The following is a 15,543-nucleotide window of genomic DNA, read 5'->3' on the forward strand; positions in this document are numbered from 1 at the left end:
AGTTGAATATATTGTTTTTTTTAAATATATTTTGATTACATGAATTCCGTTGTTTCAAAAATTTTACTTTTGTAGTAATTTGTATTCGTCACGTACTTTCTCAGGTCAAATCCTTTATAATTTCTGTCAGTCGGAATATCGCTTAAGTACCTATATGCAGATATTATGATAACGTTGACTTAAGAAGCTATGTTTTAATGACTTCCTTCAACCGTAGACGTTAGTATTTGTTTAGTTTACACATTTTATAGTGTGAAATTTAAATTAGTATAAATATACAAAATATCCACTTAAACCTAATTAGAATAAACCGATCTAAACAATATGTTACAAAGCTATTAAATTTATATGCACGTAATTTCTGAATGTAAAAACTAGTAATGTAAATTTATTAGGGAAAAATAGTTCCAGGTCCCCCTTAGTTTTTCATTGGATTTCTGAAACTTATTGACATCAGAATGTGCATGGTTCAGACTCGAGATGAATTGAAGTCTACCTTACTGTTGTGACTATACTGAGATCTGAGAACTTATATTTAGGTGGGTGGCGCATTTACGTTGTAGAGTTCTATGGGCTCCAGTAACCACTTAACACCAGGTGGGCTGTAAGCTCGTCCACCCAACTAATAAAAAAAAATTGCTTTAGTTAGACTAACGCCTATCTCGCTTCAAAAACCAGAACGCCTGATTGCTTTGCCGCAGACACGGGTAGAACAGTAGTACCAAACCGAACGGGCTCAGACCGCGTCCTACAAATACAATAAAAAGTATCAAAAGCATTATTCGCTTTTGTCTTTACATTTCGGGCATAAACTTTTATGAATGGGTTTCTTTGAATGAGCATATTTTTAAACAAAAAGGATTGCAAACAAATGTTATTTGAAACGAATAGAGATTATTGGTTGTCTACTTCTCCCTTTCTTGACCACGAAACCACGAAAACTTTTTTGTCAGTTTGCTTCGTAGTTCGCTACAGTAAGGTACCATTTATCCTGCCTTTATTTCATATTCACACCATAAAAAATACGTATGACGGTACTTACTGCGTGTGTTTGGTGATATAGTTCGTAGCATCAACGGGTCAATCAGAAGAATGGAACCCGTAAGTACTTTATTCACTTTCGCTTTTATTAGTAAACATAAACAGATCCGTAAATAGTCCAATTGGTTTTATTATTAACCTTTTCCCGTTAACGATGACATTGTAATACTGCACATAATTTTCATGCATCGTATATTTCATTAGATACCTATAACGCGGTTGTATTAAATGTGGGCTGGCATAGGTGAATAAATAATTTTTTATATTTCCAGGAAACTACAAAAGTACTTTCCATAAATCTTATGGATATTTTCATATGAAATTAGATTTAAATACATGTATATATATAATATAATAAAAAAGTTATTTTTTTCCTTTTACTTTTTCTTATAAGGATCAATTCTAGAAGTATTCGATTTGAGATAAACATTATATATATATATATATATATGTCGGCGGCGGCGGCAGGGAGGGATGGCTAAGCGGTAGTTTCCGTTATCACTCGTATTTGGTTGAACTCAGTTTATAAAAAGTCAATAAAACCTTTTGAATAATAATTATTGAAACTCAACACACACAACTTTCACAATGACAGGATAAACCGACAGTTTCGTTGCACATACCGACAGACCGACTGACTGACTGTCTGACCGTCAGAGACTCACTGCTGAGACGGACGGAATCACTGTCTGACACGAAATGCCACGACTCTGTCCACGTACCGCCATTTTATAACTGTGGCGTTACGGAGTCTACCCTTCATTTTGTGATATTTATCAAAACAACATTTCATCATTTAAAATAATAATCAAAACCACCGTCTTAATATTACTAAAAGTCGTCAACCACGACACGGCCATTCTGTCACTTTGACGTTTGTGTATCGTTGATATTCCGAACTATTGACCCGGATGCGACATATATATATATATATATTATATATTTCGAATTTTCATGGTAATGTTGTTGAAGGTCATTCATTTCCGTGTGTTTTCTGTATTAAAAAACATATATATCATTTTTTCAGGACGATTCTTTTCTAGTTATTATTAAGCTTTATGGTAGATATTTCAAAGGCCATATTATTATATAACAAGATTTAAAAAAGAAAAAAAAAGAAAACCGCCTTCAACAGAATTAAATGAGTTTCAATTTCGTAGAAGTTAATTACAAATGCATTATTAAGGGTAGCTTAAAATTACTTCTCAGATCTTGACATAAATTAAATGGGACCATAAATGGGAGAAGCCCCATCTTACAAATAAATAAAAATACCATCTATCCAACTAATCGGTACACTTAGAACAAAGATCTGAGGTATAAACGAAACATAATATGATAATTTTCTTCCTTTCTTATAAGTCGGTTAAAAATAATGAAATTAAGCCCAAAATAAACTGTTATACTATTTATACTCCATCATATATCATACCATGTGATCTTGGCACAAATTAGGAATCAGGAACTGATAAATGTACTGATAAATATACGTTTAAATAAATAAACACGAAACAAAGAGCAAAAAAGCTTTTTTGTCATTCTAATGTTAGCCTATAGTGGGAATAGATCCCTCGACCCTCGGCCGAGCAGCCGCCAGGAACGCTAACTACTACGTCACCGAGGAGTCATGTAGACAATATCAATTACTGTCCAAAGTCTGTGAATGCCAATGAATATTCAAAAATTAAAACTGTAACAGTTCGTTGAAGCCCCATCAAACGAACAAAAAAAACACCCTGTATTTAGAACATTTTAAGGAAAATGAAAAATGTATGCACAGGAACGTGTAAAATTTTACGATTTTTGTAATTGTTCTGCGGCATTTTAGAAATCGTCATTTTACTATTTTTTCGCTTCAGAGTAACCCACAGACACAGCCCACTGAGTTTCTCGCCGAATCTTCTCAGTGGGTCGCGTTTCCGATCCGGTGGTAGATTCTGCGAAGCACGGCTCTTGCCAGGGTTCGTGTTAGCAACGTCGTCAGGTTTGAGCCCCATGAGCTCACCTACTAGTTAAGATTACGCTGAAATAGTCTCTCAAGGCTATCAGCTTAGGTAGGAAAAAAAAGCTTCAGTGTGCTTAGTGCGAGTCTTGTCACGTTTTCGATAGCGTAAAAGTTAACTCAGATTTATATGGAGTTGGAACGTTTGCCGCTAGGGGCGCTGTTCCAACTGCATACAAATTTCAGTTAACTTTTACGTTATCGAGAACGTTAAAAAGGTCGCACTAATCACACTGAATACGTTCGGTGTGATTAATGTAGCGTAATTGATTTTGTTTAGGGGAAAACGGGTCGCAACCTGGCTGATTACACTCCCGCAGAACTAGAAGCTGCCGAGGCCCTGTTGATGCTACATACTCACACAGACACCGGTAAGTTTGACATCTTAATATCTATTGTCTCGATTCAAACATCGCATCTACATAACTATTACTTAAATACATATTTTCGACGCGTACATTTCATTCGTTCCGCTGTACATAGGCCAATTATTACTGGTGGTAAGACCTCTTGAGTCCGCACGGGTAGGTACCACCACCCTGCCTCTTTCAGCCGTGAAGCAGTACCTAATGCGTTTCGGTTTGAAGGGTGGGGCAACCGTTGTAACTATACTGAGACCTTAGAACTTATATCTCAAGGTGTGTGGCGCATTTACTTTGTAGATGTCTATGGGCTCCAGTAACCACTTAACACCAGGTGGGCTGTGAGCTCGTCCACACATCTAGGCAATAAAAAAAATCAATACAATACTATTACCTAAGGCTTTTTTTTGCTTCGATAAATGACCAAGCTTACTACCCACCAGGCTTTTGATGATTGCCGAAGACTATAGACCATAAATCGTGATTTCCGCCAATGACGCCGAGACCGTGAACTCAACATTTTGAATAAATTGAAAAGAAACCAATTGCCAACCTTATAAACATATGACTGCTTCGAAGTATCCATACACAAGATTCCGGTACTTATCCGTCCAGACCCCTATCTACCCAGAGGCGACTTTACCTAAGGTGCACGGTGTGCTTTGCACTCGGGCGTAGCGGTGTCAGGGAGCGCTGGCCTCGTCACTTTTAAAGAACCTACTTTTTCTATTTCGACCGCGCTCTTATTATAAGGGCGCTAGGGTAATGTACCTATGCAATCACAAGCGCTACATGGGCTAGAAACGCCATTGTACCAAACAACGATAATTACGCTAATTTCACTTTATGCCCGCTCATTGCGGTACTTTGCGATTTCACTTTAGTATTTTTGTGATGTCTTTAAATTCTAGTAACCACTATAGACTTCAATCACGTTGTAAGCGACCTTGTATCGAAATAAAATGCCATGAAAAAGTAAACTAACAGATAAGACATTCGCTTAATTATTATAAACTTTGATCTTGCTCGGGTGGCTACTACAATCCTATCTATTACTACATTCCTTGGTTTCTGCAATGCAATCATGGATTCCGACTTCAAATGTTTTTCAAATGCGAATTGAGATATTTTTATATCGCATAGACAAGTGGACGAACTCACGGCAACACCCGGTGTTAAATGATTACCAGAGTCCAAAAACATCAAAAAGGTAAATGCCGCCACGCGCATGAGACAGACATGAGTTCTAAGTCTCAGTTTTATAGAAAGAACAACGGCTGCCCCACCCTTCAACGAAAACACATTATTATATTATACTTCACGGCAGAAATAGGAAGGGCGGTGGTACCTGCGCGTGCGGTCTCACAAGAAGCCCTATACGTAATTACGTAAATTATGTAATTTGTGCGTTTGATTTTTACTATACGATGTTATTCTTTCATCGTACACATTCAAAAATGACTTTTTGAAGCGCTTATTAGAAAAATTGGTCCCTGCCTGCGGTATTCGAATACCGGCACGGTCGCATCCACAGAAGTCGCATCGATCACTCGATGTCACTATAAGGATATAAATCCTATCTAAATCTCCTACATCATGATTTCCATCTCCTGTCTCGGAGTGTGCTGCATCCATATAGTGTAGGAATTAGAACAATTAGGGAACAATTGAAATTAAGGAAAAATTAGGGAAAAATTGGTCCCTGCCTACGGTATTCGAATACCGGCACGGTCGCATCGACAGAAATAATGTCAAGATATATATCTTGATTTATTTCTGTGGTCGCATCACGACTTGATGTCACTATAAGGATATAAATTCTACCTATATCCAATACATTATGATTTCCATCTCCTGTCTCGGAGTGTGCTGCATCCATATAGTGTAGGAATAGGACAATTAAGGAACAATAATTTATCAAAAATGTTATATAAGTTAAGGAGATAAAAACCAATTTCTTTCAATGCAATTGAAATATTTCATTTAAAAGGGATTGACGTCGCTGTGAATAGAAAGATTTGTGGTGTAGTGTGACACCGGATAGGAACGAAGTTCCATATAAAAAAAAAAAAGAATTACGAGCAACAAATCGCGCGGTGAAATATCGCTGTGCGAAAAACAAGGCCTTATTCCACGGACTATTTCTTACGGTTTTTACTATCACATTTTTTTCAGTTCGGTCGCGCAGCATAATCCCTATCTCCTCCAAGCCTGCCGTAAGGAACTTCGTTCCAAAAAGATTGGTGAATAAAACAGATCAAAAATCAGTTTGTTCAAACCTATCTATTCTAGTAAGCAGAAGTTCTAAATGTATCTTCAAGAACATATTGCTGATAGCATTCGCTTCTTCTACATATTTATGTGACTGTTAATTTCATACAAATGAAGTTTCTTCCGCTGCAGTATTGAAATACATTTTGTTGTAGGCGTTTTTTCTCTCAGATATCAAACTAAAATATATAACAGTTTAAAAAACTAACAAAATACGCTTTTATAGAAAATCTAACTAAATAATAGAAAAGATTTTTTAATAAATTTGAATTAAAAATAGTACGAAAAAAAAATTGTAAAAAAGCGTAGGGTCCTTTTCAGGATATTATCAAAATAACCCTTCTACTCACATAATAATATTATGTTCATAAAATATTTATAACTACTGATACCATGTACCCCACGCATTTTTTTACAATAAAATCATTTTTTCTTACACTATTTTTAATTCAAATTTATTAAAAAAAAATTTCTATTTTTTTGTTGGATTTTCTATAAAAGCGTATTTTGTTAGTTTTTTTAAACTATTATTTATTTTTAATTTTTTAGTTGAATTTCAATTTTTTCCATTTTTTAATATTGAATTGTCATCGGTCCTTAATAAGTATACCAAATTTCGAGTAAATCCGACGTTTTGAAGGGGGTCAAAATCATGTTCAAAGATTCCGTTGCATACTAACGTACATACGTCTGAAGCTAATAAAAGCGTATTAAAAATTGTTTCAAACCTTTAAATATAGAATACATACATATGTTATATTATTTATTTTAGCTTTGTTTTTATATTTAAACCCAGCCAAAATCTGCTTTTAATATCAACTGTAGGCTGTAGGTACACACGTTTTTTTTTTATAAAAAATATTTTCCCTACATGTTTTATGTTGATGATACTATAAATAAATAAAAATAAATAATAAAAAATCAGGATAGTACCTATACAATCGGACAAGCGATGGTCGAACATATAGATCGTGAATACACGAATAAAAGCAAAAATATTCATGTTTATGAGATACGAAATAGTACGTACTGGTAATTAATAGTATCTAATTTTACAGTATACTCACTTTAATGTATGAGTAGACGCGCGCCACCTATTGAACGTCAATGAAAGCTTCACGCAAGTAGAAGTTTTTTCGCATGTATTAACTTTGCGAATGCGTCCAAATCAATCGAATAATGTAAGACGTTATTTATTCCTCCTCTTACTGATCAAACCAAACGAAGCTCACACAACTCAATTCTTATAAAAATATAATGTAATCATGTTTAGATTTTACAATTAAAAAATTAATACCTACATATTATCATTCACTGCATCTCTAGAATCAAAAACATTTGGGCGTAACGGTTCTTTGGTGTGTATTGGCGGGTTACCCTCTACGATTTTGTTATTGTAGAATGTAGGTTTTTTTTTTGCTCAAAGGGTCTTTACGCGCAACAACTCGGCTCGACTAAACTTCATTGTGCAGTTATTACCTGAGCGTCGGGGGAAAATCGTCTCCTAAAATAACTTTGAGCTTTTATAAACATATAATTTGCACTATGTCTAAACGACTCTGGATACTGCTCGAGTGGATTACGGAAAACTACGCATATCCAGCGTATTGCGTGGTCAATGTTGAGAAATTATCATATCACAGAACGGAAATCAGTCCGGGAAAAGAAATATTAGTAAGATTAAAAAATGGAACAGCGAGACGTGCTTTAGTTATAAGGATATCAGGTGCAACGTATAAGTCTCCAAGATTAGGTCGTGTTAAGATAAGTGATTTTGTTACGAATTTATTATTTATCTTGCGACTTTTGTTGCAGGGAGCAAACTCTATTTAGTGGAATACCAACATCTTCTGGAGAGGCAGGATATAAAAGTAAGACATGTTTTGGCGTTGTATTTGCGTTCATATGAGCTGACGAACACTGTGCCTTTCGTGAGTACCCACATGGAAAGATTCATTAGTTTTGAGTTTTAATATCCCAGTTCAAATTATTTAACACATTGTTTATTAACAACTAATGGTTTATTTTATTTATTTTAATTGACGCAAAAACTATTGGCCGTCAATGTAATTACGACATTTTGTGGTGAAAATTTTAATGCAGCATTGGAATTATAATGAGATTTTAAGAACATTATGGCTTTGCAACGGATTGACAGTGTATTCGGTATTGCTGATATGCATGAGCGACAGTGACTACTTACCATCAGGATGATTGCTTTCCCTGTAATAAAGATGTAAAACCAGGATGATTGCTTTCTCTGTACTATCAATATAAAACTGTGTCCAATTTCAATTGTCTTAATTTTGACGGCTTAAATTTGCTATTAAATTTATTCGAAGGATTTTTTTCTTGATATTAAAATAAAATCAAGCCTATATAGCCTCAATATAAATAAAACTACTAAACGACTAAACTACGAACTAATTTTGGTGTGTGTGTGTGTGTGTGATTATTGTTTAAGAATTACAAAAATGCATTAAACAACATTTTACAGGCTTCTGTATGTGAATACCCAAACAGACAGTCAAGCTCACGGGCCATCCAGTGACAAGTAGTTTCCTAATACAAAATGACATAAATGGCTCGCTGCAGAACAATACTACATATAATTTTAAGAAATATTGAATCATTAATATTCGCTTCCGAATTTCTATTACTCACTATTACTAAAAGTGATCGCCTTTATGGTTATTCCGTTAATGTAATTTTTAAATAGTTTAATATAATTTCTAATTTGTTGACTCCTGATCTGAATGCAATTTGTCACCTCGACTTAACGATCAAAATGTTTACTCCCTCAAGAACGTGGACGCATTGACAAATGGTCAACCAATAGAACAACATCCAACTGAAAAAGACGTAGAAGGCCCCAGCGAAAACAACAGTACAAGCGACAGTGAAGCTGAGGTAATAAAATTTATTAAATAAATCTACTATTTGGTAGCGGTGATTAAGATAATGTTTGCTTTCCTTCGTATGTAATAAATAAAAAATTCCAAGGTATAATTTCGACAACGATTAAACCATCTTCAGCTTTCGTTGAAACGTCAAAAAAAAAAACATTAACAGTACTAAATTGCGTAATTACGACATAGAAGAAACAGTAGTTACTCTTTTTTATTATTATACTAGCTGACCCGGCAGACTTCGTCGTCCCTCAATCGATAAATAAAAGACCTAAACTTTTGTATAAAATAAACTTAAAACAAACAAAAGGAATCCGCCCGACGGAGGACACATCAAAGGAAAAACAAAATTGTTATTTTTATTTAATTCCGAGAATTTTCATATTTATTTACCTATTAAACCTTCTCTGGCCTTCCACAAATAATCCAAGACCAAAATAAGTCAAATCGGTCCAGCCGTTCTCGAGTTTTAGCGAGACTAACGAACAGCAATTCATTTTTATTTATTAGTATATACCTATAAATTTTATTACAGTTCCATTTTTTCTTTTCTTTTCTAGATGCAATACTTATTTAATCGGAGTAAGATCACAGCATCTGGCAATCCGAGGGTAAAATACCTTTCGAATACTTGCAGAACTGAAACTAGCAAACGATCTAGTGGCCATAATCCGTTTCACGAAAGACGTCGTGCCTTGACCGCAAGCACCCCATTGCGGGGCAGAAGCCATGAAGCACCTAAAAAAACTTACGGAACCAAATCTACCCAAACAGAATATCCACCAGCAATACACGCCAAAATCCAAGAGTTGGAAGATGTCTTGGTGACTTTGTACAAAAAATTCGAACGTGTTGTACAAAATTCGAATCCTAACCTAGTATTGCCCAGTTTAATTAGACCAAGCAATGAGAACGCTAGCGTCTCAAGAGCTCAACCGAGGTCTAGAAATATGGGGGCATCAAACGCAAACGATCTTAACGCGCTATGTCAGCCTAGCACCAGTCGTGCAGGATTGCAGCCGCGACAGCAAGTTAATGATGCCTTATTCAGACACGCCGACGAAGCAATGGCAGAACCGGAAAATAATTCTCAAATGCAAGTAGACCCGGAGAGACCAGCAGCTGGCGGTTGTGTGGTCCGTAGGATGTCTGCTCAGACCACTAATAACCTTGATTCAGATACGGTAATAATTCATATTGATTTTATTGATAACTAGCTGACCCGGCAGACTTCGTAGTGCCTCAATTGATAAATAAAAGACCTAAGCTTTTGTATAAAATAAACTTACAACAAACAAAAGGAATCCGTCCGACGGAGGACACATCAAAGGAAAAACAAATTTTTTCCTTTTTATTTAATTCCTAGCATTTTCATATTTATCTACCTTTTAAACCTTATCTGGACTTCCACAAATAACTTAAGACTAAAATTAGCTAAAGAGGTCCAGCCGTTCTCAAGTTTTACCGAGACTAACGAACAACAATTCATTTTTATATATAGAGATAATTGTTAGTTTTACTTGTGACAAAAATAGGTTTTATTAACCTGCCATCTTTTAGGTACCCATCGGTTTTGGAAATACGAGGGTGTCTGCTAAGGTCCTGAACAAAATCGATTGGAAGTCTCACACTACTGCAACCAGACAGTTATTGCAAGCTGTTTTTTCTAGAAAGTAAGATTATTTTATTAACTCACGTGCAAAACATCAAGCAGCGGTCTGTCGTCGCATCGTGCGAGGCCAATATTTCACTATTTGCAGCATTTTAATATTTGCATGTTGCTAATACCATACCAAGTTTATGGATAGTTATGTACACATCTTCATTAGATGAATTGTTGATTAGACCAGTCCAGACTTACAACTTCTTTTCCTTCTATTTCCGTAGACAATTGAACGAGCTAAATTTCTGTCTAGCATTAAGGGGTTACCGGAAACTAATAAACATCATAAGGTGAAGGTTTAGACTACGGGTTTAGACACTACCTTTAAACATTGGGTCCTTAGTCTTAATTGAACGGCTGTGCTAACCCTTCTAACAGAAACGCATAACTGCTTCGTGGCAGAAACAGATTTGATGGTGGTCCCCATTTGTGCGGGCTTACAATACTTCTACCGATTCGCCTAAGAACACAAACTAGGCACGAGCACTATTCATTATATAATATTATAAGCTACATGTATAATTTCAGAACTCTAGCTACACATACGCTCACCGGAAAACAATCGCCTGCATTTGCTAATAAACCGGCAAAGAAAATTCTGGATCCCTCTCTTGTAGAGGATGTTGTGAATACAGTTTCGCAGAGGTGTGGCGTACCTCCGAACTTGATCAGGTTGGTTCACTTTTAGTGCTTTTTTTTCCTTCTTGAGCTGATGACCTTGAGAGGACATTTCAGCGTAACTAACCAGTAGGTGAGCTCACGGGGCTCAAACCTGACGACGTTGCTAACACTAACATTAATAAGAGCAGTGCTTCGCAGAATTTACCACCCAATCGGAACCGCGACCCACTGAGAAGATCCGGCGAAAAACTCAACAAACAAACAAAACAGTGGGCTGTGACTGTGAGTTATTTTACTCGCCGAGCCCTTCGTCGCAAGCGACGGGTTCGATGAGAACGATGACCGGTGCTTGGGGTACCTAAAAGCACCGTTAGTGGATCGGGAGGATCCGAAATGACGTGTCCTTAGTGCTCTAGTAACTGTAATTAGCGACACAATTGTGTCTCAGGGCAGCTACTAATTTTTATGAGTAAATACTTATACCTAAAACGCGTTGGAGATGTGCTATGATGGTACCATTGTACAGCTTGTGTGAGAATAGGTGATACTTTCTAATTTAAAGTGTGTAATAGGTGAGCATTGACATTCTTTGTGCATATTAGGATCCGGCCCCGAAATCAAAATCAGGCCAAAAATGAAGTGATAGCATCCGATATATAGGTCTTCTAGGTCGGTAGGCTGCGGCTTGGCTCTGCCCCTAGCATTGCTGAAGTCCATGGGCGACGGTAACCACTCACCATCAGGTGGGCCGTATGCTCGTCTGCCTACAAGGGCAATAAAAAAAAACTTAGGTATGCGACTGACCATAGACCGTGTTGTATTTAATTTTCGGTATTCATCTCCAAATTTAATATAAACGGAACGGTAGATTACATACTAATACTAATGTTAAAATATGAAAGTGTGTTTGTTTGCTTGTTCTTCTTTCACGTCGAAACGAAGCAACCGATTGCCATGATTTTTAAAGCGATATTATTAAGTCCGGAGAGTCAGTCCAGGCTACCTTTTATCCCGAAAAAATACCTCATTCCCACGGGAAAGAACACTGAAACTTCTTGACCATACCGGAGAAGCCGCGACTAATAGTATTTACATATACGTACACACAAATAAATTTTTGTGACATTATAAATAGCAAAAGTAAATCAGTGACTGTAACGGACACAGCTAAAAGTAAATCAGTCAGCTCAGTCGAACTCTCAAGTAACGATTCTTCATACATCTAGAAAATGGTTTTCATCAACATTTTTATTTTTCAGGGGCGTTATAACTAACAAGTGTCAAGACGAGTCAAGGTTGTATCGTATGCGCAGGGGCCGCCAAAGTCACGGTCCTAATGAAAGCGTCGAGCTATCAAGCTCATCAGATGACACCGACAATTAAATTTAATTTTCTTAATATTCCTTATTAAAAATTGATAAAAATCAGTCCATACAACTTTAATGATATTTATCACGTGCGTTTAGTTGCTTTCCAATAACAACATTCCGAAGATATATTCGAAATCCAAGAATATTTTCGAGTAGATCCTTATAAAACACACGTGAGAAATATCCTTAATGTTTTTTACAATGTTTTAAATGAAATTCGTATGTCATGTGATAATTTTAATTATAATTAATTGTATTACTTACTTGAATTGACTATGTACGATTACGTACGTTTTGTATTTTAATATTCTCATAGTTAATCATTAATCCAATGTGTCAGCTGGGAGTTTTCAGTACTTACTTTATGGTGGTAGGGCTTAAATGTGTCTGCACAGGAAGGTACCACTTTCCCCTGTCCATTTTTGCTACGAAAAAATTATGCATTCCAGTTTGATAGTTGGAACACTAATGTCATGACTTCTATCTCATGTCTGAAGGTGGATGACATTCACGTTGTAATGTTTATAGGCTCCACCACTTAACGCTTGCAGGGCTGTGAGCTAGTTCACCCATCTATGCTATGGATTTGTAGTTCGATGACCAATATAATGTCTGACAGCAGCTCTGAGCAGTTATTATTGGCAGAAAATCAGGATGGCAATTGAGGAAGGACCTAGTTAGAGTATATGGAAATGATATTTACTATTGTAAAGTTCAGCAGATAAAAAAGCAATCAAGCTTTAAAATATATGGTCCTCATGACCTATCAATTTGTTTTATGATGAATTACTTTACAGATTAATGTCATTTAATGAGTATCTTCTTATTGTTTTATATATGTGACAATTTATTATTGGAATTTCATTGTTTTATTAACAATATATTAAAGAACTGACTGATTATTAATGTTTTATTTTATGGAAGACATCTTAATTAGAAATAACACTTAATTGAATCATTGAATTTTTGAATACATAGTTGCACATCATTTATACATAACATGTGTATATTTATTTGTACCAGTATTAACTCATATTAAATCATAATCACAGATTGTGATATTATTTATTATGTGCAATATAGATTGAGCGAATGTTATTGAAACACCAACTAAAGTATATTATCGATGATCAATTAGCTGACTACAGATTTCTATTTGGGAACTCATATACAGCATGAGCAGTACCATTTACAGAAGATACCCAACAGCTATACCATTTTTATATCTGGCATGATGTCTCCTAATCTAGTTATTCGATAATCGTTTTTTTCATATATTCATTAATAGGCCAAGGTTTATAAGTGGAATTAGAAGACAACAATCATCATAATTGACTAAGCTCTTTTAATAAACATAACATATTTTAATATTGTTTTTAATTGTTAGCTTACCTTATATTGAATATGTCAAATTTGTTTTAATTACTATCCATCTGTCTCCCTCTCTTGATGTTCCTTCTAACTGTTTTTACCATAGCAAAATTAAATACATTACTTTTCAAGGTTAATTGCATTTTTTTAAAACAAATTCTAATCAGAATTATTCCAGTAGATTTGGTGCAATGCTATAGTAGATAATCATACAAGCTGGCTGACAAAACAATTTATAATTGGCAATCCTAAATATTTTACTTAACAATTTTATATAACATTGTACAGCATAGTAGTGTACAGACACCCTTCTGTAGTTTATAAACAGCTTCCGAGAAGTTCTCAATTTAGACTAAATATTTTTATCTGATAGTGTGCAATCTACTTGGTGAACAATTATGTCAAGAACTTTCATTAAAAAAAAGAACTAATGAGGTTTAAGTGCTAATTGGTAATTATAAATATAAAAAATAAGAGAAAATTGTAGATTAAGAATCAAAAACTGAAGATAAGAATGTTGTTACAAATAAAGATGGTTTATTAGTTAAAGTTTTATTATACTTAAATGATATCAGTTTAAATACTAACACGTACTGGTGGTGAAACAAGTATGACACCATCTCCTCTTACAAATAACATAGGAATAGTTCGTTTTGTAGTTCTGTACACTTCTTCGTATGTTTCTTCGTCGATTTCAACGGTTGTTATAGTTTCTTCGGCATCTCCTAATACCATATTCAGATGTTGATCATAGGCCTAACCAAGGAAATAGGTTTAAGTACATGGCTAATTTAATAAAACCAAACTTACGTTTTCATCAATTCAATAACTTGTTACTATTGTCGTGTTAACAAGTAGTAGATTATTCGAGTCAATAGGTTTAAATTAGCAAAATAAGAAATTTAAAAGCGTTTCATATTGTAAATGTACTTACATGCAGTTTGCCTCTGAGCTCTCGTTCATTGCGCATTTTAACATAAATTCTCTCATCTAAGCTAAGCCTTATCAGATCCAAAGGTTCTTTTACGGTCATAACAGCTACCTAAAATAAAGAAATAAAAATATAGGTATTGAAAAAATTTCGATGTTTATATGTTTTTAAATCAAACACTTACATTTTCAGTATCGTCCGCCATTTCTAGATATTGTTATGAAAATAGCTTGTTTTATGTCTTGCTAAAGTAGGTAGTCGCTATTTTTAAATTGTATATTCAATGATGTCGGTTGAATGTATTAGGTTATCTTTTGGTTTTCGTGTTTCGATTTGTACACAAAACATCCATGAATAGTGTTGTCTCGGTACTAAACTCTCTCTATTTTCAAATAGTCGATAATTTTTTTAAAGGTTTCAATAATCGACTTTTAACGTTTTTTAATTTTACTGCTGCTTAAATCTTGAACTTGAACCACCTTTGTGGAAATTAAATTTAAGATGAACAGTGATATTCACGTTACTCGCAAGCCAATATCTGCATAGCTTAAAGTCGATATCAACCGCTAAAGGCTGATGGTATGAGTCGAGTAGTAAGCTGTTGGATCATTAGATACAGAGTGGGACGTAATATCCCAACCACATTTTTTTTAAATATGGAATCGACGTTTAGCAGAATTTGCAAGATGCGTAAAGCTCAGATAATTCTGTCACGAAACGTTCGTGGTTTGAAGAGTAGGTATATCTGTGTAGCAGTATTTTGAGACTTTCGCCACATTTATCAAAGTAGATGGTTAGATTAGCGTGTGGTGGGCTAAGAGATACTACTGTTAGGTTTTCATCCCATCGGAAAGTCAATTCAGCTCGATTGTAAAATTTGCATCGAATAGGTTTAGACAGTATTGGTTAAAAAAATTTATAAGAGTTAATTTTCTTAATAATCCGATTTTTGTCATTCGATTTGCTTGGTTGCAAAATGTTATATTTTGAAAATATGAAAAT

At 35.0% G+C, this 15,543-nt stretch overlaps 2 protein-coding genes across 5 annotated transcripts; one reads left to right on the forward strand and one right to left on the reverse strand.

The window, feature by feature from the left end:
* Positions 1–718: 718 nt before the first annotated feature.
* Positions 719–13,141, forward strand: LOC114244142 (uncharacterized). 4 transcript variants are annotated; one of them, XM_089740090.1, is made up of 8 exons: positions 719–1,101; positions 3,324–3,414; positions 7,492–7,607; positions 8,482–8,586; positions 9,146–9,769; positions 10,146–10,258; positions 10,777–10,920; positions 12,129–13,141. In XM_089740090.1, the coding sequence occupies exons 1-8, from the start codon at positions 1,093–1,095 to the stop codon at positions 12,250–12,252; spliced, it is 1,326 nt and encodes a 441-aa protein (XP_089596216.1). In that variant the 5' UTR covers positions 719–1,092; the 3' UTR covers positions 12,253–13,141. The 4 variants fall into 4 exon arrangements, with proteins under 4 accessions (XP_089596216.1, XP_089596217.1, XP_028031663.2 ...); XM_089740091.1 differs by having other exon boundaries at positions 944–1,101; positions 7,492–7,547; XM_028175862.2 differs by lacking the exons at positions 719–1,101; positions 3,324–3,414 and adding an exon at positions 7,013–7,402.
* A 1,005-nt stretch (positions 13,142–14,146) lies between these two features.
* Positions 14,147–14,893, reverse strand: LSm3 (U6 snRNA-associated Sm-like protein LSm3). Its single transcript, XM_028175866.2, has 3 exons — positions 14,726–14,893; positions 14,545–14,652; positions 14,147–14,366 (listed from the first exon to the last, which is right to left on the reverse strand). Exons 1-3 carry the CDS (start codon positions 14,744–14,746, stop codon positions 14,187–14,189), a joined length of 309 nt encoding a protein of 102 aa, XP_028031667.1. The 5' UTR covers positions 14,747–14,893; the 3' UTR covers positions 14,147–14,186.
* Between the last annotated feature and the right edge of the window lie 650 nt (positions 14,894–15,543).

The sequence above is a fragment of the Bombyx mandarina genome, chromosome 03 (genome assembly GCF_030267445.1).
Source record: "Bombyx mandarina strain Sakado chromosome 03, ASM3026744v2".
In the NCBI taxonomy this organism is placed as follows: domain Eukaryota; kingdom Metazoa; phylum Arthropoda; class Insecta; order Lepidoptera; family Bombycidae; genus Bombyx; species Bombyx mandarina.